The sequence below is a fragment of the Lynx canadensis genome, chromosome F1 (genome assembly GCF_007474595.2).
Source record: "Lynx canadensis isolate LIC74 chromosome F1, mLynCan4.pri.v2, whole genome shotgun sequence".
In the NCBI taxonomy this organism is placed as follows: Eukaryota; Metazoa; Chordata; class Mammalia; order Carnivora; family Felidae; genus Lynx; species Lynx canadensis.
The window spans coordinates 40,628,273-40,652,584 of record NC_044319.2 but is presented as its reverse complement, the minus strand read 5'-3'; the positions used below and the strand labels follow the sequence as shown (position 1 = coordinate 40,652,584).

The 24,312-nt window shown below is 45.2% G+C and overlaps 1 protein-coding gene across 1 annotated transcript in view; it reads right to left on the bottom strand.

Annotated features, from left to right (window-relative positions):
• The window catches only part of LGR6 (leucine rich repeat containing G protein-coupled receptor 6), a 119,446-nt gene that overhangs the window by 41,440 nt on the left and 53,694 nt on the right, over positions 1-24,312 (bottom strand). The window contains exon 5 of the mRNA XM_030303205.1: positions 931-1,146. Coding sequence (XP_030159065.1) covers positions 931-1,146 — 216 coding nt within the window. The remainder of the gene's footprint in view (positions 1-930; positions 1,147-24,312) is intronic.

Genomic DNA, 24,312 nt, shown 5'->3' with positions numbered 1-24,312 from the left:
TCTGTTTGCCTTGTGTAAATACCCTCAGTGACTTCCAGAAGGAGAGATGGACTGGCCATCCTGATAGAAAAACATGATCCATGAGGATATTCATCTTGGTTCTCTAGTCTCCCAGGACAGAGAATTAGACAAACAAATTGGTGCCTGATTTTTCACCTTTCAAATGGATCTAAGCATCAACTGTTCTCTGATTTGGAAAATCACACCAGATTTTCAAGAGTAAGGGAGTCAAGGTTGCCATTTTAGCAGCGTCACTAACACATATGTTCCCTAGCAATTAGTGTGTAACCCAAAGCAATTACACATGACCTCCAAACCCTTAGTAATTACCCTCTGAACTTACCAATCACTCATAGCAATTAGCTGGGAACTAATTTGCACTCTAAAGTTCTCACTGGGGAGGCAGAGGTAAGCCCAGTCCCCAATTCCTGCCAGGGATACTATCTCCCAGGTAATTACCCTGATGGGGTGTTGGTGTCTAATTACAAGTGATGGCATTTCTCTGGTTCTCCAGGCCTGGGAACTGAGATGAATTTATCCTATCCTGGTGCCAAAGCACCAGACTGCACCATCTGATTGTTGAATATGGTAGAAATCATTTAAGAGATTCTTGACTTGTAGTCCAATTAGCTTGGTATAGTTATTATATTTGCATAGTGAGAAACAAATAGGTTAATTTCTGCTTTCTGATGATGGTGTAAGAGCACTTCTACAGCTCTGCTGTCATTTGGCCTCATGATAATCCCCATGGGGTCAACAGGGGATGATCATCCTCATTTTATAAAGGGGAAACTGAGGCCAGACGGTTCAGTAACATGTAGAGAAGAGCAAAGCAATCCAGGCTTCCAACCCAACTCTGGAGTAAACATGCAGCCCCCAGCAGGACCCCTCCCCCCACCACCCCAGAGTGGGAGGCAGAGCAGCACTCACAGCACCACAAGGCTGGTGAGGTTCTGGAAGGCGTAGTCAGGGATGTGGCTGATGCGGTTGAGGGCCAGGGTCATGGCCTGTAGGGCAGGGAGGTTGTTGAGGGCCCTGACAGGGATCTCGGTGAGTGCATTGTCGTCCAGCCACAGGTGGCGGAGGGAGGACAGCCCTTCAAAGCTCCTTTCCGGGACCAGGGAGATGAGGTTGGCATCTAGGCGCCTGGTGGAAGAGAGGATGGAGAAGATCAATCCAGGGCAAGACACAGACCAAGGTTTGGGACTGGGCCGAGCTGGGCCAGCCAGGACCCCAACAGGCCTTTGAAGTACCCTAGGACTAAAGCTGCGACTTGGCCACCACTTATCCTATACCCCACCTGTTCAAGCTCCCATATTTTGCCTCCATTCCAACCCAGAATTCTTGATTCTTTATGCCATATGTTCCTATTTATGATACCAACTCTTCCTCTCAGACCCAATGTTGAACCCATAGCCCATCTGTGGATAACCAATATTTCCCTCATACCCTCAGGCTTTTAAATTGATGGCCTAGCTCCCCGGCTTTGGGTGTGCCACTCTTCTTCCCAACCCTGTCCGGTTCAAGATCATAGAGTGGGGATGCTCCCAACATTTGCAGGGGGAAATTTTCTCCCTCTGGACCTAAGCAAAGAAAATGCCTCCCCAAAGACACTAGCCACTCCCTGTCACCCAACCCTAGTACCTTTTGCTCTTTGTCTCTTCAAGGACCCAGTGGTTAGATGAAGCTCCTGACAAGGTCCTGGGGCTTCTTGCTCAGGTGATTACCTATGGGAGGTCCCTATATAATACAGTTGAAGTCCTTGATATGCTACTTTTCAGAACAGGTAAATAGATGGTGGTGATCCTGTCTGTGCAAAACCAGAGATTCCTAGGTTTCATGAGAACTTCTAATGTAAATTCTAAAAGATCTAGAAGTTCAGCCCAGCAAGACAAGCCTGTCTTAGCTTTTTACAGGTGTATCCCATCTGTGATGTCCTTTATCAATATGCTACTGTCTTCTGCCTCCTGGTCTCTTGGGCTGAAATCAGATCACCCTGGGTGGTTGGTCCCATGGGCACCAGAGAAGCTGGCCTGTGACCATTGGTCTACTCCTAGACTTTTCTATCTTGAAGGGAGGCTTTGTCTTGAGGCATGGTTCTCCCACACGGTATATGGCACCTAAGTCACTGAAACCCAGCCTTTGTCCACAAAGGCGCTAAGACTCCCTAATCCTGAACCTAAAGGACAATTGATGTGACTGGAGTTCAGGGTGTGCAGAGGAAGGTCCAGAAGTGCTTCTATCTCTTCCATAAGCCATTTTACCAGTGCTCTTCTTGCCAAACATCTTAAGCACCACTTGGAGACACTCCTGGCTTACCATCAAGGGGAATGGTGGACAGGTCAATGCTGGAACCTTAGATGGAAAAGCAAACTGACTGAGATAGTCTTTGAAAGCTGTGATTAGGAAAGACCTCCCACCTACACGAAACCTCACCTGATAGGATCAAAAACCCTTCAGTAGGTGCCCTCTACTGGCAAGGCATGTCACTCCAGATATAGTCTATACCAATGGTGGTCACTATACCCTTAATGGTCTGACTGACTGGAAGCTTATGAAAATACAGACTCCCAAGCCCCTCCCCAGGGTAGTCTAGTTCAGAAGGTCTGGGGTGGGGCCTAGGAATCTGTTTCTAAAGAACACCCTAGATGCTTCTTCCCACAGACAAATTTGGGAAACACTGGATAAGTATCAGCTGCCGAGAAGACAGTGTCCCTGTGCTTCCTTATGTAGCTTGCAATCCAGTGGGAAAGTCAGCCATATTCAGAGTGCAGTGATACGGGGGAAGCACAGGTGTGTGGGCCTCAGGAAGAGCCTCCCGGACAAAGTGATGTTTACATGCAGACCTGGTGGCCAAGGAGGAACCGGTCAGGGGAGGAGATGGGGAAAAGAATTCCAAGCAGAGCAAAGACATATGGGAAATTGAGGGTGCAGCGTTGTAGGAGACTGAAAGTGGTCAGGTAGGGCCACAGGAGGGGAGAGAGGGGAAACAGGAGAGAAAAGTGTAAGGTGGAGCTAGCCGGGTGGGCGGAGCCAGAGCTTGCTGGGCCCTGTGAGCAATGCTATGTTCAGGGAAACAGGGAGCCACTGAAGGGTTTAAAGCGAAGGAAGAATGGCCAGATTTCTGTTTCAGAGAGATTCCTCTGTTGACCTTGTTGGTATAGGAGAAGGGCCATATTGGAGGCCGGAAGACAGGCAAAGAGATAGTTCTTTACACAACCTCCTGGTCCAGAAAGGGATAGCCATTCCCATAAAGCTTGAGAAGTAAATTTTGCCCCTCTGGTATTCAGTCCCAAAAAGTGTCCTCTCCTGATGGTGACCCCTGTTGCTCCTGACTCGGGAGAGTACGCTGCTGGCCTGGCAGGCTCCCTGTCACAACAAAGTCATCCAGCAATTCCAGGGGTCTTCTTAGCACCCCGTCAGAATGCCACTGCCCTACTTACTTCCTCTCAGTGAGGGCAGCATCTTGGCCCCAGCTTTCTCAGAGACCACAGACAGACAGCCAAGCCCTGAATCTTAGAACTACACAGGCAGAGTGACCTTTGAGAGAGCCTTAAGAAAAGATAAGATTCAGACAAGGAGAGGTAGAAAGCGGGGTATCATGAGTGAAGGCCTCAAAGCAGGACAACACAGGGCCAATGTGGATGGGGGAAGTTGGCACAGATTTCAGACATCCTTAGGAAGTCAAATCAATAAGGCCCAACAACCCACTGGATATAGGGGACCAGGACAGCTAGGGCATGGCTTGTCAGACAGGCCTGCGTCCTGCTCTCTGCAACTGCTTACCTAAAGGGTAGAACAGACCCAGGAGGCCTGAATCCCCAAGGTGGGGGGTGCTCCCTCTCTCTCTAAAGCCTTGGGCTGGGAGCAATCCTATAGTGACAAGTGTGACACCAATAGCAACCGATGCTTCTGCTTACTGAGACCTTGTCATACGCCAGGTGCAAGTGTGTGATCTGTGCTCTTGTAGCAATTCCACGACGTAGGTCTGATTAGCACCATTTTACAGAGAGATGAAGCCACACAGGGTCTCTTAGCTAGTGAGCCACAGAGCTGGGGTTCCAACCCAGGTTGTCTGGTGCCGAAAGCCATGTGCCTCACCGCTGTGTGATGCTGGTACCGGGGGGCATGAGGAGGGTGGGAACCTGCTGCTCTATTTGACAAAGCCTGAGAATCAGGGCAGAGGCCATGACCGAGCCCCTGGTAGACAATGGCCCCGGGTATATGGACACAGGGAAGGTGCTATGGGGCAGACAGAAAGTGGCGCTGGGGCAGGGCAGGGGGGAAACCGTCTCTTACCCTGTGGCTTTGGCGGCATTTGGAAGCTACCTCTCATGCATATGCATATGTGTGAGTACACACGTGTGCCCATGCATGCACATGTGCACACTTTCACATGTAACCTATGGCCCTGATTATTCCACCTCCTGCATTTTGTGCAACCCAGAGGCAGGAGGGTCCAAGAGGGGTCACTTCTACCAGGCTGGGCCAAGCACAAGCCTGGCTCAGGATAATACTTCCCCAGGAAAGGGCTGGGCTGGGTGAACCCCCGGGGCCCCTTTCTGCTCTATTGGAGAGAATGCCTCTCCCAGCTGGGCTTGTAGATCTCTTGGAGCGGGGTGGTGGAGCATGTTAGAAGGAAGGTGCCTGAAACCCTGCTCCTGATACCTGGGGACAGGGACGTGCCAGAGAGGGAAATCAAGCAAACTGACAAATGAAGAAGGTGGGATGAACACGTGGAAGAAATCAGTCAGATCTGAATTTGTGTTTAGGGTGAGCAGAATCCAGGCACGTCGCTCAGGCCAAGGTAGGCTTGGGCTGGGATGTGGACCCAGCATAGCGTTGCTGGATTTAGCAAATAAAAAGACATGTTGCCCATTTAAATTTGGGTTTCAGACAAATAACACATAATTTTGAGGATAAGTATGCCCCGTGCAATATGTGGGTTGGAGCCCAGGTAAACCCAAATTTCAGATACACAGGAATAACTTAAAAAAAAATTTTTTTAATGTTTATTTATTTATTTTGAGGGAGACAGAGACAATGTGAGCAGGAGAGAAGTAGAGAGAGAGGGAGAGAGAGAGAGACAGGGAGAGTCCCAAGCAGATTTTCTCTCCCCAACATGGGGCTCGAACTCACGAAATAGTGAGATCATGACCTGAGCCGAAACTGAGAGTCAGATGCTTAACTGAGTCACCGAAGCACACCCACAAGGAATAACTTTTTAAAATTAGTAAGTCCCATGCAATACTCCTATTTCATGTGGCGACTCTAACCCAGGGGCTCTGGTGAGCAGGAAGGAAGTGTGAGCTTAGCCATCAGATCTAGTCACAAAGCCCCTCTCTTAACACTTTTGGGTTGCTTTCTTCAGCTATATAGGTTGACTACCTGCTCATCTCAGAGACTGAGGTTAAATGCAGACAAAACGCCCCATTTGAGGCCTGCTACCCAGAATTACCTTTCCTTCTAACAAGGAGGCTATCCACAGGGGCCCTGGGGACCCAAGGGAGAAACTGGGAATCTGGCAGTTATGGATCCTCCTGGTGGGTTTGGCTGTGTGGACAGAGCACCCCCTTTGAGGTGGGCTTCCTGAGGAGCCCAGAGTGGAGTGGGGGAGGCAGCAGGGAAGAAAATGGAGCAGTACTGGCTTCTATTTTCCTCCTTCTCCTCTTATGGGACATACCCTCCCTCCCTCAGGGACCTCTGAACTTTGGGGAGCCCCCAAGAAGTCCCTTCCACTCTCTCCCTGTATCTGAAATTCAGGTTTACCTGGGCTCCAACCCACATATTACATGAGACATACTTATCCTGAAAGTTATTTGTTATTTATCAGAAATCCAAATTTAAATGGTCAACATGTCTTTTTATTTGCTAAATCCAGCAACGCTATGCTGGGTCCACATCCCAGCCCAAGCCTACCTTGGCCTGAGTGATGTGCCTGGACTTCCAGCTCACCCTAAACATAAATTCAGATCTGGCAGGATGGGTGCTGTCTGAGGAAGCTGCCTGACCCCCCTGAGTCAGGGTTCAGGCTGTCCTGAGGTCCCTCTAGGGCAAGTGGGCCAGGCTCCCGTGCATCTGGGTGGGAGACAAAGGAACCTGTAAGCAACCAGCAGAATTCTCCATTTGGGACTAATGGACCTTTTTGAGCTGTTCCCCATCCGCAGGTGGGAGGGCCAATCCAGACGGACTCTGGTTTGGCAGGAAGAAAAGAGCAATTATACCAATTAAGCTCTGGAATAAAATCAACAACCCCCAACAGCCCTTCTCTTTCTCCCACGTGGGCCTAGCCTGCTTGACTGATTCCTGACTATAATTCTTACCTGCGGCAGTAGGGCAGATTCGCTGGGACCTCACAGGCCAGTTTGGGCTTGCTTGGGCTCTGCAGAAACAATTTAACCTTTCTAGGGCTTATCACACTCCCCCGACCCAGAGCTGAGGCTGAGGCAGGCAAGGGGGCAGGAAAAGCTTAAGTGAAGGTTGGGGGCCCTTCCCTCCAAGTCCAAGTCCTAAGGAGCAGGTGGTCTGAAAGTCACCTGGCCATAGGACATTCCAGAGAGCTGGCGACTTGGGGGGCCTGGTCTTGTTGGACTAAAAGGAGATAAAGACCTAACAGGAAGCAAGTAGCAGCAGAAGATATTTGGGTTAGACAGCAAGAAGTTGCTCACTGACAGTGACCCAGAAGGACAATAGTGTAAACTCAGAACCACATTATATCAGCCTAAAGGAGCCTGGCAGCCTCACTCATTTTATATAAGGAACCTGAAGCCCAGAGAGATAAAGAGAAATGCCCAAAGGGAGTAGCAGGGCTGGGACTCAAACTCAGGGCTTCTTTCTACTTCTTTCCATCAGCCTGGCTTCCCTAAAAGGATAGGATGACAGAAAGACACACACCTCTCTCAGCTGCAGGAAGCATATTTATATCTGGAAACCAAAGTCCCTTACAGCCCATAGGGCATTAGATTGACCTAATGGATTCTTTCTGGAATTTCCTTCTTTAATCCATCTTATTTCCTACCAGATCTTAGTCAAATACAAGACTAGAGGGACAGATTCAGGGCTCCTAGTGGACCACCAGCTGATCCACAGATGTCACCAGGTATTCATTTAAAAGGGATCATGAATGTGAAGTTCCAAGCTCAGGGCCTGTCACACAGTACCTGCTCCCTGAACACAGGCTGGCTTTGAATCTAAAGGTCAGCATGTCCCAGGGGAGGATCAAGAGGCCAGCAGGGAGAAGAAAGCAAGGGTCTTTCTGTTCTATTACACTCAGGTCATGTGTGACTTGAGTCCTTTCTCCAGGCTGGAGCCATGTGATATGAGAGGCTATGGTGATTATAGGACAAGATCATTAGGAGCAAAGAGAATCTAGAAACCAGGATCCATGAAGATAGATAGGCTTGAAGTGGGCTCTACAAGGCTGGGGACATTCAGGGAAGACTATTGTTTCTCATCTATCTAGACAGAATCTGTGTTTCTAGGGCCCCTTCTGTGATGTGGTCCCCCATCTTAAGAAAGTATCCACAGCCCATCTTAGGCTCTGGAGTATCCCTTTCCTTTGTCAGCCCATCAGGTTTTTGCAGAGAAGGAAAGGAGAGCCAAGGTGCCATTTCAGAAGTTCAGAGACAGCTTTCATCCTGTGACTGGCTCACTGAGTTTGGTGGTGCTTCTCTGCCCCAACTCTCACTCCTACCTAGCTACTTGCTTCTCTGCTTGAAGCTGTTCACAATGCAGGCCTTCCCCAGTAGGATGGGCTTGTGATTTACAGGGATAGACACAAAATGAGAATGGAAAACCCTTATTCAAAAATGATTAAGAATTTCAAGATGGCGGGGCGCCTGGGTGGTTCAGTAGGTTGAACATCCAACTCTTGATTTTGGCTCAGGTCCTGGTCTCATGGTTCATGAGATGGAGCCCCATGTCCGGCTCTGTAATGACAGCCCAGACCTTGGTTAGGATTCTCTCTCTCCCCCTCTTTCTCTCTCTACCCTCTCTCAAAATAAATAAACATTTTTTTAAAAAGAGAGAGAATTTCAAGATGGCAACAGCAGAGCACTAAATCTTTTGAGCCAAAGTCCTGAATAACTGCACAGGCCACATGCCCACGAAGCCAGTATTGCTCCTGAGCTCAGAAACCCTCAAAAGCTGTGGGCCAGACCTTCTGTTCTCAATTCCTGATTATGAGTATGAGGGTAAGAAAGAGGTTGGCGGTGAGGTACCTTGAGGACAAGGACTGTCTATTTGGCACCCAGTTGTCAACTAGCTGCTCTGAGCAAAACCCAGTCTGGATTTTCACCTCAGAAGCCCCAGTCCCCATCCCCAGCACATACAGGCACAGAGGTGACTTTCAGCAGGACAAGGGGGCAGTACAGGGGCAGGGAGCCTCTCAGGCTCTGGTTGGAGTGGAGTACAGGCAGAGTAGAAGGGGGAGGATATTGAAAGTGAAAAAAGAACAAAAAGCAGCCACTATGGAAATGGTTATTCTGTGGGGAAAATATTCCATGTGGGAGCCATTCATTGCCTGGAGGGACCAACAGCCCTGACGGAAAGCCTGCCAGGGAAGGCGAGGGTTCCAGCAGAGTGCAGGCTGGCACCTGCAGAGTGGCGAGGAGGTGCTCCAGGGCCTTCCACAGGCAGCAGGCCCCAGCACCAGCCACAAGTGCCAGCCACCAGCCTCCGCATGGAGGGCCATGGGGCTCTAACAGTGTGTATGGGGGGTGCTCCCTGCCCATAGAATGCTCTGGCCCTGCTTAGGGAGGGCTCATGCATCTGGGGACCAGGCACACTCAACCAGCTTGGGCCCAGTACTCAGATGACTTTACCTTCAGACACACTGACACCCTCCCAGGCTCCCTTTGTAGAGACCACAGCCTGCCTCCTGTGAAGGCCCTTTGTGGTTCCATGAGGGACCTTGTAAGGTCTCTGCTACCCCCAAATATTTCCCCACTACCCATGGGGTTGCCTGAAATTCCCCTCATTACATTAGTCTCAACTCAATCACTGTCATTCCTTTGGTCTTGAATTCAGTCGGATTGGATTTAGTTCAATCAAAAAGGATTAAAAAATTCAATCCATAAAAAAAAAAAAAAAAAAAAAATTCAATCCAGTGGATTGGATTAAATCCACTAAACATTCACTGAATACCTACTGTTAGGCCAGTATTGTTCTCAGTTCTGGGATTCAAATAGTATAACACATAGTCCCTCTCCAGAGAAGCTCTCAGACTATTTATTATTTAATAAAAACAATATAAACTCTTTAGCTAACATTTATTGAGAGTTAGCTGATTGCCAGCTGTGTTTGGCATCTTACGTATATTTTCATATTGAATCTCTACCCCATTCCGATGGAGTAGGAATCTTATTACCTGCGTCTTACATGCAGAAAAGGAGGCTCATGGAGGTGAAGCCATGTGTTTGACTCCAAAGCCTGTGGCTTTAAACCCACAGCTATACATACTTCAGTCAAGTGTATAGAAAATGCTCAGGAAGCTGGGTCCCACTCTTTCTGTCTGTGAGAAATCCAGAAGACCTCACGGAGAAGGTGGCATTTGAGCTGGCTCCCAAGGGAGGAGGAGGAGTTTTCCGAAGAGGCAGTATTAGAAAAGGGAATGCAAGTCCAAAGGAGCAGAAAGGGCAAAACCACAGAGGCAGGAAGGGTGTCTGGTGAATAGTCAATGGTGTACACATGAGTGAGAAGGGTCCAGAGATGAGACAATGAAAGCTGCAAAGGGGCAGATTATAGTGGGTCACAGGTTAAATTGGCATTTTAGGAAGATCACTGAGGCTCCCATGTTGGGATTGGATTGGGAGGGATGGGTGAAGGCAGAGGGCAGGGAGAGAGTTGGGAGTCTGTCTCTGGTGCAGAATTCCAAGTTCTCCTTATGAAAAAGTAAGGCTCTTGGGGCATAGGCCCCAGGAAATCAGAAAAGGTACAGACAAGAGGGGTGTGAGGCACCAAGGGAAAGCAAACTGAGTTTTCCAAGACTGTCAGGCCAGGAACTCTGATGTAAATGCCTCATATCCTTCAGCTGCATAGAACAGAGGGGCCCAGGGTCAGCCACATAATTCTAGAAGTCTTTCCAATGCTGCTCATGTCCCGGGGGACCTCAGGCTGCCCCATCATCCTGATCCCCTAGCTCACGGGGGCTGCAGGAAGTGAATGCTAGGCAAGTCCACCCTTTGCCTCAGCTAACAACTTTTATTCCTGTCTAGGATGGTAAAGGTCAGGGGAGGGAAGAGAGAACCTAGACAATCCTTGAGCCAAAGCTCTTCACCTTGAAGTAGACACCACTCAGTCCAGGTTTATTGATGAGCCCTCCCCTTGGCAAGATGTCAGTGCTTGTCCTGAAAGGCCCTTTCCATTCCATGAAAAGAAATCTCTTTGGGAATGCAAGCTGGTGCAGCCACTCTGGAAAGCAGTATTGAGGTTCCTCAGAAAACTAAAAGTAGAACTACTCTATGACCCAGCAATTGCACTACTAGGTATTTATCCAAGGGACACAGGTGTACTGTTTTGAAGGGACACATGCACCCCAGTGTTTATAGCAGCACTATCAACAATAGCCAAAGTATGGAAAGAGCCCAAATGTCCATTGATGGATGAACGGATAAAGAAGATGTGGTATATATATACAATGGAGTATTACTCAGCAATCAAAAAGAATGAAATCTTGCCGTTTGCAGCTATATGGATGGAACTGGATGGTATTATGCTAAGGGAAATTAGTCAGTCAGAGAAAGACAAAAGTCATATGACTTCACTCACATGAGGACTTTAAGAGACAAAACAGATGAACATAAGGGAAGGGAAACAAAAATAATATAAAAACAGGGAGGGGGACAAAACAGAAGAGACTCATAAATATGGAGAACAAACAGAGGGTTACTGGAGGGGGGGATGGGCTAAATGGGTAAGGGGCACTAAGGAATCTACTCCTGAAATCATTGTTTCACTATATGCTAACTAATTTGGATGTAAATTAAAAAAAAAATAAATTACAAGTTAAAAAACAAACAAACAAAAAGAAATCTCTTAGCTAAGGAGAATAGTCCAGCAGATGCTCTTAGACAGCTGATAACTTGGGGCTATAGTCAGAAAAGGTGTTGGCAGTGTGTCTACACTAGAAATAGCAACCAAGCTTCAAACCCAAGTGATTGAACGCCAGACCCACCTGTAGGAGATTTCCTTCACACACCTTCTCTGTGCAAGGCACTGACATATATATAGTCTAGGCAGCTAAGAACTCCCCAGACCCATGATTCCTCCAACTTGGGTGCTGTAACTTTCTAAGACAACACTGTCTAACAGAGCTTTCTGACATGAGAGAAAAGTTCAATATCCACAATATCCAAAATGGTAGCCACTAGGCACATGTGGCTATTGAACAGTTTAAATATGGCTGATGTGGCTGAGCAACTGCATTTTAAAATCTACTTAATTTTAATTGACACATGTGCTCAGTGGCTACCATACTGGACAACACAGCCTTAAGAAATTAGTCAGGCTCGGGGCGCCCGGGTGGCTCAGTCTGTTGAGCGTCTGACCTTGACTCAGGTCATGATCTCGTGGTTCGTGAGCTCAAGCCCCACGTCGGGCTCTGTGCTGATAGCTCAGAGCCTGGAGCCTGCTTCAGATTCTGTGTCTCCTTCTCTCCCTGCCCTGCCCCTGCTAGCTCTCTCTCTCTCTCTCTCTCTCTCTGTCTCTCTCTCTCAAAATAAATAAACATTAAAAAAAAAAGAAATTAGTCAGGCTCAATGCAAGACATTAGGGATACAGGCATGAATGCCTGACTGAAGGATCTTACAGTCTAGTAATGAAGATGAATAAATAAACAACCAATGGTGATGCAGTGTGTGTGTGTGTTTGAGAGAGACAGAGAGAGAGAGAGAGGGAATCTGTGTGTGGTGTGCACCAAGAGTTGGGGGAACAAATAGAAGGGTGTGAGTTATTCACCCAAGGAAGGGAAGGTAGGACAGGTTTCCCAGAAGAGGTACATTTGTACTGGGCCTTGAGGAATAACTGAATTTCCACCAAGTGGACAAGGGAACAGGCATCTTGAGCACAGAAAGGAGTGTGTGCCAAGGTGCTGACCAAAGTACAACATGTGAACTAGCTGTGTGTGCCAGGAGCAAGGGCTTGGGTAAGATGGGAAAGGTAGTTGGGAAGGAAATGTGCTGGTTCTTGGGGGCTTTATGAATCTGAACTTTAACTTGTAGGCATTGAGATGGCTTAGGCATTTCTCAACTATGTTTGAGAAACAAAACTCTGGTTGGGGAAGGGATGCTGGCAAAGATCTTGTCCTATGGAATCACAGAGCTCTTGACTTCAGATAGGTCTCTTTCCCCTCTCTGCGTTCAGTTTCTTCACCTGAAAAGGGAGGGTTAGCTTTAAGTGTCTTTCTTACTCTGTCCTTCTAGATGTGTATGCCTTCTTTGGACAAGCCTTCTGTGTTGTATCCTTGTGTACCCAAGACAGGGGCTTACTGAGCAGGCCAACTTATAAGCATGTGGTGTCATGCAGAGGCTTAGGGCAGCCAATCCCCACTCCCATGATCCACAAGCATTTCAAGATGACTAAAATTCTACCTATTGGACAATGTTCCTTCTTAAAGTGTAGAAGTTGCCTATTAACGATTTTTTTTTTAATCTGGCAAGTATTATTAGGTAGTCTTTTAATGGAGAACAGCTTTTTGAGAGAAACTTCTGGAAATGGAACACAGACTTGGAGTGCAAGAGCTTTGGGCCAGAGAGAGCTGGGAGGGATGACCAGTCTAGGTGGGAGAAAGGCTAAGGCTAACTTTGGACCTTTGAACAACTTTACTAAGCCCCACTTAAGTGGCTTTTCTCTCCATTAGACTGGAAGTCCCCTAAAGGCATGGGCTTTGTCCTTTCTTTCCCTGAAACTGGCCCACAGTGGGCATTCAATCTGTTTGTTTGTTTGTTTATTGATGGAGTCATGAGTGCTTCCAGCACTGCTCAGAGAACTGCCTGCTGAGAAACCAGTCATAGAAGTGGGAGCTGAAAGGGACCACACTCAACCAAGAGAAAAGGGGTGATCATCCAAGGTCAGAGAGTGAAGAGATGGCAGAGCCAAAGAAGGTGTTTGGCTTTGAGTCCAGCATTTACTTATCTCCTGCCCTTGTTCACCTGAAAGAAGGTATTCATTAACCACTGACCCATAGACAGTGCCATGGGGATAGCTCCCCAGAGACCCCACAAAGGAAGATGTCTGCTTCTCTCCCTATGTTGCTGGCTGAGGCCTTATGAAGAGGTTGGTCTCCAAGAGCCATTTCTGGCAGAGTCCAACAGTTGGGTCCCACCCGTTGGGTCCTAGCCATGCCTTTATATACCCAGAACCCATCACCAGGCCCTCACAGGGTGTGCACAACTTCTGAGAGTCCAGAAACTAAAACTCTTGGGAGTTGGAACCCAAACACTCCAGGGGGGATGGATGGATCCCATGGTGACAGCATGGGGAGCAGAGGACCATGACTGAGCTACCAGAAACTTAGAGAACTCAAGCTTCCCTGCGGGGGGGGAGGGGGGGCGCAGATGGAGCCTTCAATTAATCTTCGTGCTTCTGCTCATGATTGAAGGGCAAAGGGCAGCTTAGAGATACAGCAATGCTTTTTCCTCCTTCTCCCTTACGCAGGGGAAGGTCTGAGTTTATTGGAGGAAAGTGATTTCATCAGTTCTGATTTATGCCACCTAATAAGATCTCTCCCCTCTCACTGTCAGCCTTTCAACAGATCAAAGGTGGGATATTAAAACGAAGGCAATTTCAACTCGTTCTCCGGGCTATGCTAATGCCCAAATCACCCTTTCTCTCCATCTGTCAGGAGAATTGATGGATGTGCAAGAACCCCAGGAGGCAGAGAAAGCATTTCCTTTGTATACATCAAAGGATGATACCTGAGCATTCCTCCAAGCCATTCCTTGTGTTTTAATTGGCAGCAATATATAAAAATAATTACCAGCCCTCCAGGAGGGAGTCAGGGAGAAGACTCTGTGTATAGTCTTTATGAGCTTCCCCAGAAGACATAGACCTAGAGATCTGGGCAGAAAGCCAGCTTTGTGGGTGACGATCCCGGAATCCTCGGGTGGGGACCACAAAAAGCCATCCTATCCATCCCCCAGCCTCTAGCCATTGGATTCCAGACATCAGGCTGGCTTCTGGGGACCTTCCTGGGCTTCCTGGGATGTGTTGGAGATCTGGATCCTGTGGTTGCCTGGGGCCTGGATGGCCGCCCTTGGCAAAAAGGCACTGTGGTTGGTGGAGGAAGATGCAGATGGGGATTTTCCCAACTTGCCTCTCCAAAGAGGGGGCAGTGATGTCAGAGGTTTAGGGAATATAAGCAACATCCCAGCACTCTGAAGATACTTAAAAGTCATCCAAGCAGACTCTGTGGTAATAGGTACCAGGGAAAACCAAGCCACATGTTAATACTTCTAAATGTACCATGGGAAGAAGGGAAAAAGAAGGAAGGGAAAAAAGTCTATATCATATCTGGTTTCCCTAACACAGAGTTCCAGTCCTTCCCATAGTCTATTTTTTCCTTCCTCATTTCTAGGGACCCCAAGGCTCTTTACGGACCAGTATGAGAACTAGGGAGGTTATAGATATGTGGTATCAATCCTCTCCTCCCCAACCTCTCTACTTCCCATCAATCTATCCATCTATTTATCCATCTATTCATCTATCTGTGCATCCATCTGTCCACTGATGCATCCATCCATCCATTTATCCATCCATCCATCCATCCACCCATCTATCCATCCTTATAGACTAGAGAACCACCACCCCTCCACCACCATGTTGTGGTCTTGTCTTTCTCTTCATCAGTCATCCATGGCTCTGGTAAACTCTAAACCGTTTAAGCATGAGCTTCAGGATTCCTTCCCTGGATTGACTCTCTCACTAGCCTCATTTCTCAGAAGGTCTCCCACTCTCCATTTCATCTGGGAAATATGCTTCTCTACCTACCTCCCTGTCCCAGGGCTCATGGTTTATTCATCTCTCGTCTTTTGCAAGGTTGGTGCCACTGTTTGAAATATGCTTCTCGCTCCTCTCTTCAAAGCTCTACTTAAACTCCCTCAAGAGCCTCCTGACCTAACCCCTCATGGTGCTGGTCCTTCCTATATGCATCATCTTCTCAGTCTTTCCTGATTGATCTGTAAGTACTTACTGTACCCTGAATCCATGCTAAGATCACTGACACGGAGAGACTAGCCATAATCCCTCTCCTTTAGCCTAGGAGAGAAATGAAAGAAACAAGTAAAACACACTTAAGTTGTTTTCAGATCAAATGGAGGAAAACTTAACCACCTGCTCACTAAAACACCTGCGAAGACACAGAAAAACTTGACATGATGAAAGACACAGAAAGACATGATGAAAACTTCGACTTTAACCAAAAGCAACACTTAAGTTGGCAAATGTGTCACCCACCACCACCACCCTAACCCCTATTTCTATATTCATCCAGAGATTTCAAGTCCCTGAAAATAACATGGCAGGAAGGTAAGGACTGGAAGTGCCACCTTCATCCTGGGAGGTGAGTTTCCCCAATGAAAGGACCCTCCTGTGGCAGATGGAGGGCAGCCTTAGTAGTCATGCATCTTGAGACAGAGCTCCATAGTAGCATCACCTAAGGAGCTTCTTTAAACCACGGTGCCTAGGGGCGCCTGGGTGGCGCAGTCGGTTAAGCGTCCGACTTCAGCCAGGTCACGATCTCGCGGTCCGTGAGTTCGAGCCCCGCGTCAGGCTCTGGGCTGATGGCTCAGAGCCTGGAGCCTGTTTCTGATTCTGTGTCTCCCTCTCTCTCTGCCCCTCCCCCCGTTCATGCTCTGTCTCTCTCTGTCTCAAAAATAAATAAACGTTAAAAAAAATTAAAAAAAAAAAAAAAAAACCACGGTGCCTAGGCCTACCTCCAGAATTCCCGAGTCAATTAGTTTGGGCCTAGACATATTATCATTCAAAATTTCCTCCAGTGATTCTAATGTTCAGCCAGGCTAGCAAACCACCGGTTTAGCCTTTCAGATAGTCCTTGGTTGACAGAATCAGATAACCACTCACTGGGTGAGGAGTAAGATTCCACTGCAGGATACCAGAGCTATGCTAGATGAATATCTGCTTAGATGCTAAAGATTTGCCTGGGAATTGTACACACCAACCTGCTTTTCATCTATGTATCTGAGAAGCTGATTGAACTAGCACCAAAAGGCTAGAAAACCAAACCATTTAACTCACATTACCTCCCTAATGACAAACAGTGCACCTAGACAAAATTAACCTTATTGAAAGAGAAGGAGAAAAAGCATAAACTCCAAGAGATATTTGTTAACCCATGTTCGTAGCAGTATTCACAATAGCCAAAAGGTGGAAGCAATCCACGTATCTATTGACAGATGAATGGATAAATAAATATGGTATATACATATATAAATACAATGGAATATTCAGCTGTAAAATGGAAAGAAATTCTGACACATTCTACAACATAAATGAATCTTGGAGACATTATGCTAAGTGAAACAAGGCAGTCAATCACACTTACATGAGAGCTACCTAGAGTAATAAATTTATAGACAGGAAGTCTATAGACTTCTGAATGGTGGTTCAGAATGGTGGTTGTCAGGGCCTAGAGGGAAGGAGGAAACATGGATTGTTGTTTAATGGGTATAGAGTTTCACTTTTGCAAGATGAAAAGAGGTCTGTAGATGAATGGTAGTGATGGTTACACAATGATATGAATGTACTTATGCTACTCAACTGTATACTTATATATGGTTAAGATGTTAATAAATTTTATGGGTTTTTTTGTATTTTGCCACATTTCTTTAAATGTTTTCAAAAGATACAGAAAAAAATTTAAGGTACTCTTTTTTTTTAATTCTGAAGAACAAGAAGATGGTAATAGCATCTTGAAATCCAGGAAAAGATCAAACCTCTGAATATAATTTATTACTACAATGAGGGGGGAAAAAGTAGATGCTTATTTGGCATCCTCAATAATGTATAGGAAATTTTGATCCCTAGGAAATAAGAGCAAAAATCCAAAGAAGAAAAAAAGCTGAGATATAAGAACATCAGCATAAAATGGGAAAAAATAAAGACAAATTTGGAAGACAAATTGAAATGCAAAGGGAGCTGGGTGGGACATGGGAATGTTGCAAGGAAAGTAAAGTTGAAAGAGCAGAATTCAGATTTGCATTGTAGGTAATAATGAGTAGAACTGGCACCACAGAACATTGAATCAGCAATGGGGAGAACAAATACAAGACCTGATCTTTGAAGTCAGAATAAAAGATAAAAGTTATGAAAATGAAGATGAGTAAATAGGAGAGAATTGAATTTGAACTTGAAAACTACAGGTATTGCAGAGGATTAAACCCAGAGTGAATAGAGCAGAAGCATGACAGCTTTACCTGGGGGAAACACAAAACAAAACATTCTGAAGCTGAAAAAATATATTGTTAAGAAATGTTTATTATGTTCCAGGTAAACTGAATGAAAAGAAATTCATACCTAGTCATATTCTGCCAAAATGTTTAATTGTAAAGAAGAAACAAGGAATGTTATCAAAGAATCCACTTCTCAAAAAACAGTCTGGAACTGGACAGTTTATCAATGAGTTCTTCCAAAATTTTCAAGTAAAAAATAACTTCTATGCTTTATAAACTGTTGCAGGAACAGAAAAAGCTGTATTCATACTCAATTCACTCTTTGAACTTAGTTTAGCCTAATAGCAAAAGCTATCAATAAAAGCACAGAAAAGAAGCTATAGACCATTCTCATTCATGAATATTTTATTAGGATATAAATATTCTAAGTATAACACTGGCAACAGAATAATGCAATAAGTATAATCTACCATCTACCACCATGAAGACAGAATGATCCCAAGAATACTATGGTAATTAAAATAATGAATTCTCTTACAGTATAATGGATTCAGTACATGTAATCTCAATATATTCTGAAAAGTCACTCAGTAACATCCGCAAATCCTAATTTTAAAGACTTAGGGGCACCTGGGTGGCTCAGTCAGTTGAGTGGGCCCGACTCTTGATTTGGGCTCAGGTTATGAACTTATAGTTTGTGGGATCAAGTCCCAGATGGGGCTCTATGCTGATGGTGTGGAGCCTGCTTGGGAATCTCTCTCTCCCTCTCTCTTTGTCCCTCCCCCATTCGTGTGCTCTCTCTCTCTCTCTCTCTCACTCTGTCTCTCAAAATAAATAAATAAACTTTTAAAAAATCAAGCATTATACTTTATGAGAAAATGTTAGAGATTTTTCCTATTAAAATCCAGAACAAGATAAATATGTTCGTTGCCATAATTGTTAATAATCATAATCATTCTTCTGAAAATTCTGATTAATTCATAAGGCAGAAAACAAATAAAAGTTATACTTATTGTCTGAAAATAACATTAGCTAAATAACATTATTTACCTCCAAAATCTAAGAGAACCAGTGGTAAAACCCTTATGATTAATAAAAGAATTCAGTAAAGTGCCAAGATACAAATGGATGTGTACATCTCAATATTTTCCTAAATTCTAACAATAACAGAAGATGGAATGCTGAAAGCATCTCCTTAACATTACTAGTAACCACCAAAAGAAGCTCATGAACAAACAAAATGAAATAAACATTGTGGAATAACGCTAGCAAGAAATGTATAGGTACTTTATGAAAAAACAAAAACCACAAAAGGTTACTGGGATGTATAAAAGATGTTTTGAATTAAGAGAAATAAGTCCTGTATGGGAATAAATTTTATAAATATGTAAATTGTGTACAATTCAATTTATAGATTTAGTGTTGTTCCAACTGAGATCCCAGTGGGATTTTTTTGGCAGGGGTTGGGAGTATCTTCACAAAATAAAACTAAAGTCCATGTCATAAAATAAATAGATGAGAAAAATAAAACAGAAAAATAGACTAGAACTCCCCCATCAAACATTAAAATACCTAATAAAAAACTATTAGAACCAATAAATGAGTATAGCAAGATGGCAGGTTATAGGATCAATATATGAAAATCCATTGTGTTGCTACACACTTAAAATGAACAATCCAAAAATGAAATTAAGAAAATTCCATTTACAATAACATCGACGAGAGTAAAATACTTAGGAGTAAGTTTAACAAAAAATACAAAATTTATACTCTGAAAACTATAAAACGTTGGAAGAAATTAAAGAATATGTAAATAATGGAGAGACATCTCATAGTCATGGGTTAGAAGACTTCATATTTTTTAGATGGCAATGCTCTCCAAATTAATCTACAGATTCAACACAACCCTCATTAAATTCACAGTGTCTTTTTGTTTTTCTTCAGAAATTGACAAGCTGATCCTAAAATTTATATGGAAGTACGAGGGAGCCAGAATATTCAAAACAATCTCAAAAAAGAACAAAGTTAGAGAACTCACAGTTCCCAACTTCAAAATTTACTACAAAGCTACAGTAATCAAGACTGTATAGTGATGGCATAAAGATAGACATACAGATCAACTGAATAAAATCGAGAGCTCAAAAATAAATTTGTTCTTTAATGGGCAGTTGATATCAACAAGGGTGCTAAGACAGTTCAACAGGAGAAAGAATAGTCTTTTCAAAGAATAGTCTTTGGGGTGATGAAAATGTTGTGTTGGAACAACTTAGCAAAAGAATGAAGTCAGACCTTTACCTTACACCATATACAAAAATTAACTCAAAACAGATCAAAGACCTAAAACTCTGTAAGATGCTCAGAATACAACATGGACATAAATCTTCCGGACCTTGGATTAGGCTATCGTTTCTTAAATATAACGCCAAAAGAACAAGAAACAAAAGAAAAAATAGACAAATTTTACTTCATCAAAATTAAAAGCTTTCAATCTTTAAAGGACACTATCAAGAAAATGGAAAGACCGGGGCACCTGGGCGACTCAGTCAGTTAAGTATCCAACTTCGGCTCAGGTCATGATCTTACAGTCATGAGTTCGAGCCCTGCGTCGGGATCTGTGCTGACAGCTCAGAGCCTGGAGCCTGCTTCAGATTCTCCTTCTCTGTGTCCCTCCCCCACTCATGTTCTGTCTCTCTCTCTCAAAAATAAATAAACATTAAAAAAGAAAGAAAATGGAAAGACAAGCCACAAAACGGGAGAAACTATTTGAAAATTATATATCTGATAAGGGAACTGTATCGAGAATATATAAAGAACTGTTACAACTCAACAACAAAAGACAATCCAGTCAAAAATGGGCCAAGGATCTGAGAAGACATTTCTCCAAACAAGATAAACGAATTGCCAAATAAGCACGTGAAAAACTGCTCAATCTCATTAGTCATTAGGAAAATGTAAATCAAAAACCACAGTGAGATACCACTTCATACCCATGAGGATGACTATAATCAAAAAAGACAGTAACAAGTGTTGACAAGGATGTAGAGAAATCAGACCCCTCCCTCATACAGTGCTGGTGAGAATGTAAGATGGCACAGCCACTTTAGAAAATAGTTTGGCAGTTCTTCAAAAACTTGTGCGTAGAGTTACCATATGAACCAGCAATTGCAACTCCTAGTTAAATATTCCTAGTGAAATGAAAACATATGTCTACACAATGTTCATAGCTGCATTACTCACAATAACTAAAAAGTAGAAATGACCCAACGTCCATCAGCTTGATGAATAGGTAAACAAAATGTGGTATGTCCATTCAGTGGAATATTTTTCAGCCACAAAAAGAAATGAAGTACTGATACATGCATGAATACAGACATGGATGAGTCCTGAAAACATCATGCTAACTGAAAGAAGCCAGACACAAAAAAGCAACGTGCTGTATGATTCCATTTGTATGAAATGTCCAGAACAGGCAAATCCAGAGAGACAGAAGGTGGATTAGCGCTTGTCAGGGGCTCGGAGAAGGAGAGACGAGGCATAACTGCTAATGAGCAAAGGTTTTCTTTTGGGGATGATGAAAATGCCCTGGAATTAGATAGTGTGATGGAGGTACAGGTTTGCCAACCTGCTAAAAACCACTGAACTTTCCACTTTATAAGGGTGAATTTTATGCTTCGTGAATTAATCTCCATTAAAAAAAAATATTTAAATCCAAAATGATTACATCAGCACTATATTAGTGCAATCTTGCCGAAACAACAAAACAGATCCCAAATAATTTGTAAAGATTTAACGTGTCACAAAGGAAGCATGTCTGTTTATAAGAACATGTGTGTTCATAGAGAATTACACAGAAATGTTAACAAGCATTGTGTCTGGGTGGTAGACTTGTGGGTGATTTTTATTTTCTTCTTTTTTACTTTTTTGTATTTTCTAAATTTTCTACAATGAGTCAGAACAAAAATAAACATGTTTTTTGAAAACAAAGTGCGTCAGTGTATAATTAAGTCCCAGGCTCCGGAGTTGCTGAGATGAGGGAGGCCAGCAAGGGAGCTCTTTGCGGAGCCTGCATGGGGAAGGGCGCTGGCGAGGGAAAGATCTGAGAGCGAGCAACGAAAGGACACTCCCTGCTTCACGTCTGCCTCTGTGTCCCTTCTTTCCCTGGATCTTCTACCAAAGCAATCGCCAAGCCCCAGCAATGGAATCTCAAGGTCGTGCCTCCTCCTCTTGACCCGAGGGCCATTGCTACGGCCTCGGTTCTCTCCGGCCGTGGCCTCCTGGCCGGCTTACTGTCCCCCTTCGGCTAAGTCCCCTGTGCCCTCTCAAAGGCATAGATTTGTTAAAACCCTGCAGTGGCCTCCACCGCCTCCGAGGCAGTCCCTGGCTGGTCATCAAAGGCTCAGGCCCCCTCTCCAGGTCTTCTCTCAGGTAGGCTGGTGTGTGGTGCCACAACCTCGGGAAACGAGTCCTGCCTCCGCACCCCCCTGGCCCCCAAGCCAGTGTTCCACCTCCCGTGCCTCCAATTCGCTGCCTCCATGCTTTGCGCAGGCCCCTCCTCTCCCAGCAAAAGCTGTCCGTTTACCTCCACCTGTCTGCCCTTTATTCTACCTTCAAAACCCAATGGAAAGGTCTCTTCCACGGAGCTTTGCTGATCTTCCCAATCGGAAGGCATCCCCACACACCATGGAGCTGCCCTCTCATCTCAGACGCTGGGTTGTCAGGCTGCTGAGACTACCAGCGTGGTGACTCCGTGCGTCCTCGTGGCCACAATTAGAATCAGATGATGTGGGTTCTCCAAAGCCCTAAACACTTTGGGAAAGATAGCTACGGCTTTGTGTGTGTATTTAGAGGCCCTTTATGTACAGTGACAGTGTCTCCTTCCTGCCCTTGCTCTAGGCTCCAGGTGGAGTCACGGTGCCACCGGCACGGTGACACTGCCCCTTGGAGGTTTGAGGGAATCAAGGACCGTGTTCTCTATGTGTGTTGAGTCTTTATGACAAGACTAACCCAGAAAAGGTCTCAGTAGACTCCCATTTTATGAAAACCCCCTGCTTAGCGGAACCAAGTGGAGATTACCATGGCCTTGGAGGATGATAGGTTTAGGTTTGAAATTGCTGAGACGGATGTGGAGAAGTTAAGGTGTCCACAGGAAATGGTAGATTACACTGCAGATAGGAAAGCTGTTTAGGAATAAGATATCAGTCCCCTGTTTTCACTGACAGAAGTCTCAGACAATACTGGCAAGTGTCTGGGAGTGACGACGCATTTTGGCATCGTTGCTGACTTGGACAGAGTAATTCTGTTGGACTTGTATGTAAATGATCTAAGTGGGGGCTCCTGGATGGCTCAGTCGGTTAAGCGTCCGACTTTGGCTCAGGTCATGATCTCATAGTTCATGGATTCGAGCCCTGCGTTGGGCTCTGCACTGACAGCTCAGAGTTGGCTTCGGATTCTGTGTCTCCCTCTCTCTGCCCCTCCCCAGCTTGTGCTCTCTCTCTCTCTCAAAAATAAATTAGTAAACATTTTAAGATAAATCAGTCCATTATCTCAGTGTTTTGCCCTTTGAAAATAAATATATAAAACCAAAAAAGAAAAAAAGGAACCGGGTTGTCAAACTTCTCACCTATGCGGAACGGTAGGAGTTAGATGTTAGACAGATACAGAGTTGAAATCTCAGTTCTGATGCTCGGTGCCATGGGGTACCAGGCACAGCACCTGACCTTGCAGGAGCCCAGCAAGTGTTAGCTGCCCCCTTCCCGCTGCACTCTGGACCTCTTGTTTGTACCTGCCGTATTCTATCAGGTACTGTTTGTGAATGTGCTCTGTGTGTCCTGATTGCAAACTCATTGAAGGCCACTGCGCCCACTTGGTACTCACCATAGATCTGCACAGTGAAAGGGATATGGAATGGGTGATACATGCTCACTCAGGGTGACCAACCACCTGAAGGGACCATTCCTGGGGTCAGGCGTGGGGGAGAATCTATCCCTCTCTGCCAGTAGACCCTGGCCGGGGGTGAAAGGTCACAGCCTAGCCCCCAGAGTCTGACTCTGCCCCTGACAGCCAGGGTTTCTCTGAGCTACCCAAATCCTCCTCCTCTTGTCCCCTCACTAGTGCAAGTGATGACACTGTGGGAGACAATTCTGGAGTTTAGTCTAATAATAGGCACACCATTTACTGTGTATTTAGGATATACCTGGTATAGATTCTACACATTATCCATGCATTTTCTCATAAATCTTCCTAACAATCACTTTATTTTCCCCAGTTTACAGATTACAAAACCAAGAGGCTCGGAACATTTAGACAATTTGCCCGTGATCCTTCATCTAGAAAATGGCAAAGCTGGCTTCCAAAAAAAAAAAAAAAAAAAAAAAAGGCAGCCTCTATTTCCAAAGAAATAGCTAAAATCACACACCACCCTTTCAGCAGAAAGGAGACAGATTTTCTGGGTCGTCACAGTCTAAAGCCCCAGACTGAACCAAGACTCAGGGGATGGTAGACCTCTGCCAGGCCCCTCCCAGGCTGGACGGGTGAGAGTCTTGATTAAGGGGTTGGGTGAGAGAGCCCATGCGCGTGCCTGGCACAGTGCCAGGAAGCCAGCAAATGCTCCCTGAGACTTCCTTTCCTTCTGCCCTCGGACTTCCCAGACTCAGAGCAGCTTGGGCCCAGTCAGCTTCAGAACACTTGTCAGGTCATACTAGGGAGAGAGATGAACCAAGAAGGGTAGCCATCTGCCCTGGGCTAGGCATGGAGCCCTTTCTCAGAACTTTCCAGACTTGCCAGAAGGTCACCACTTAGTGTCCCAACCCCCTAGTTCTGAAACCAGGTCTCTAGACAATATCTGAAGAGTATTTATTGTCTGTGCCCACACCCTGTCCCCCTCCACAAATCTGAATTCTGATCACCT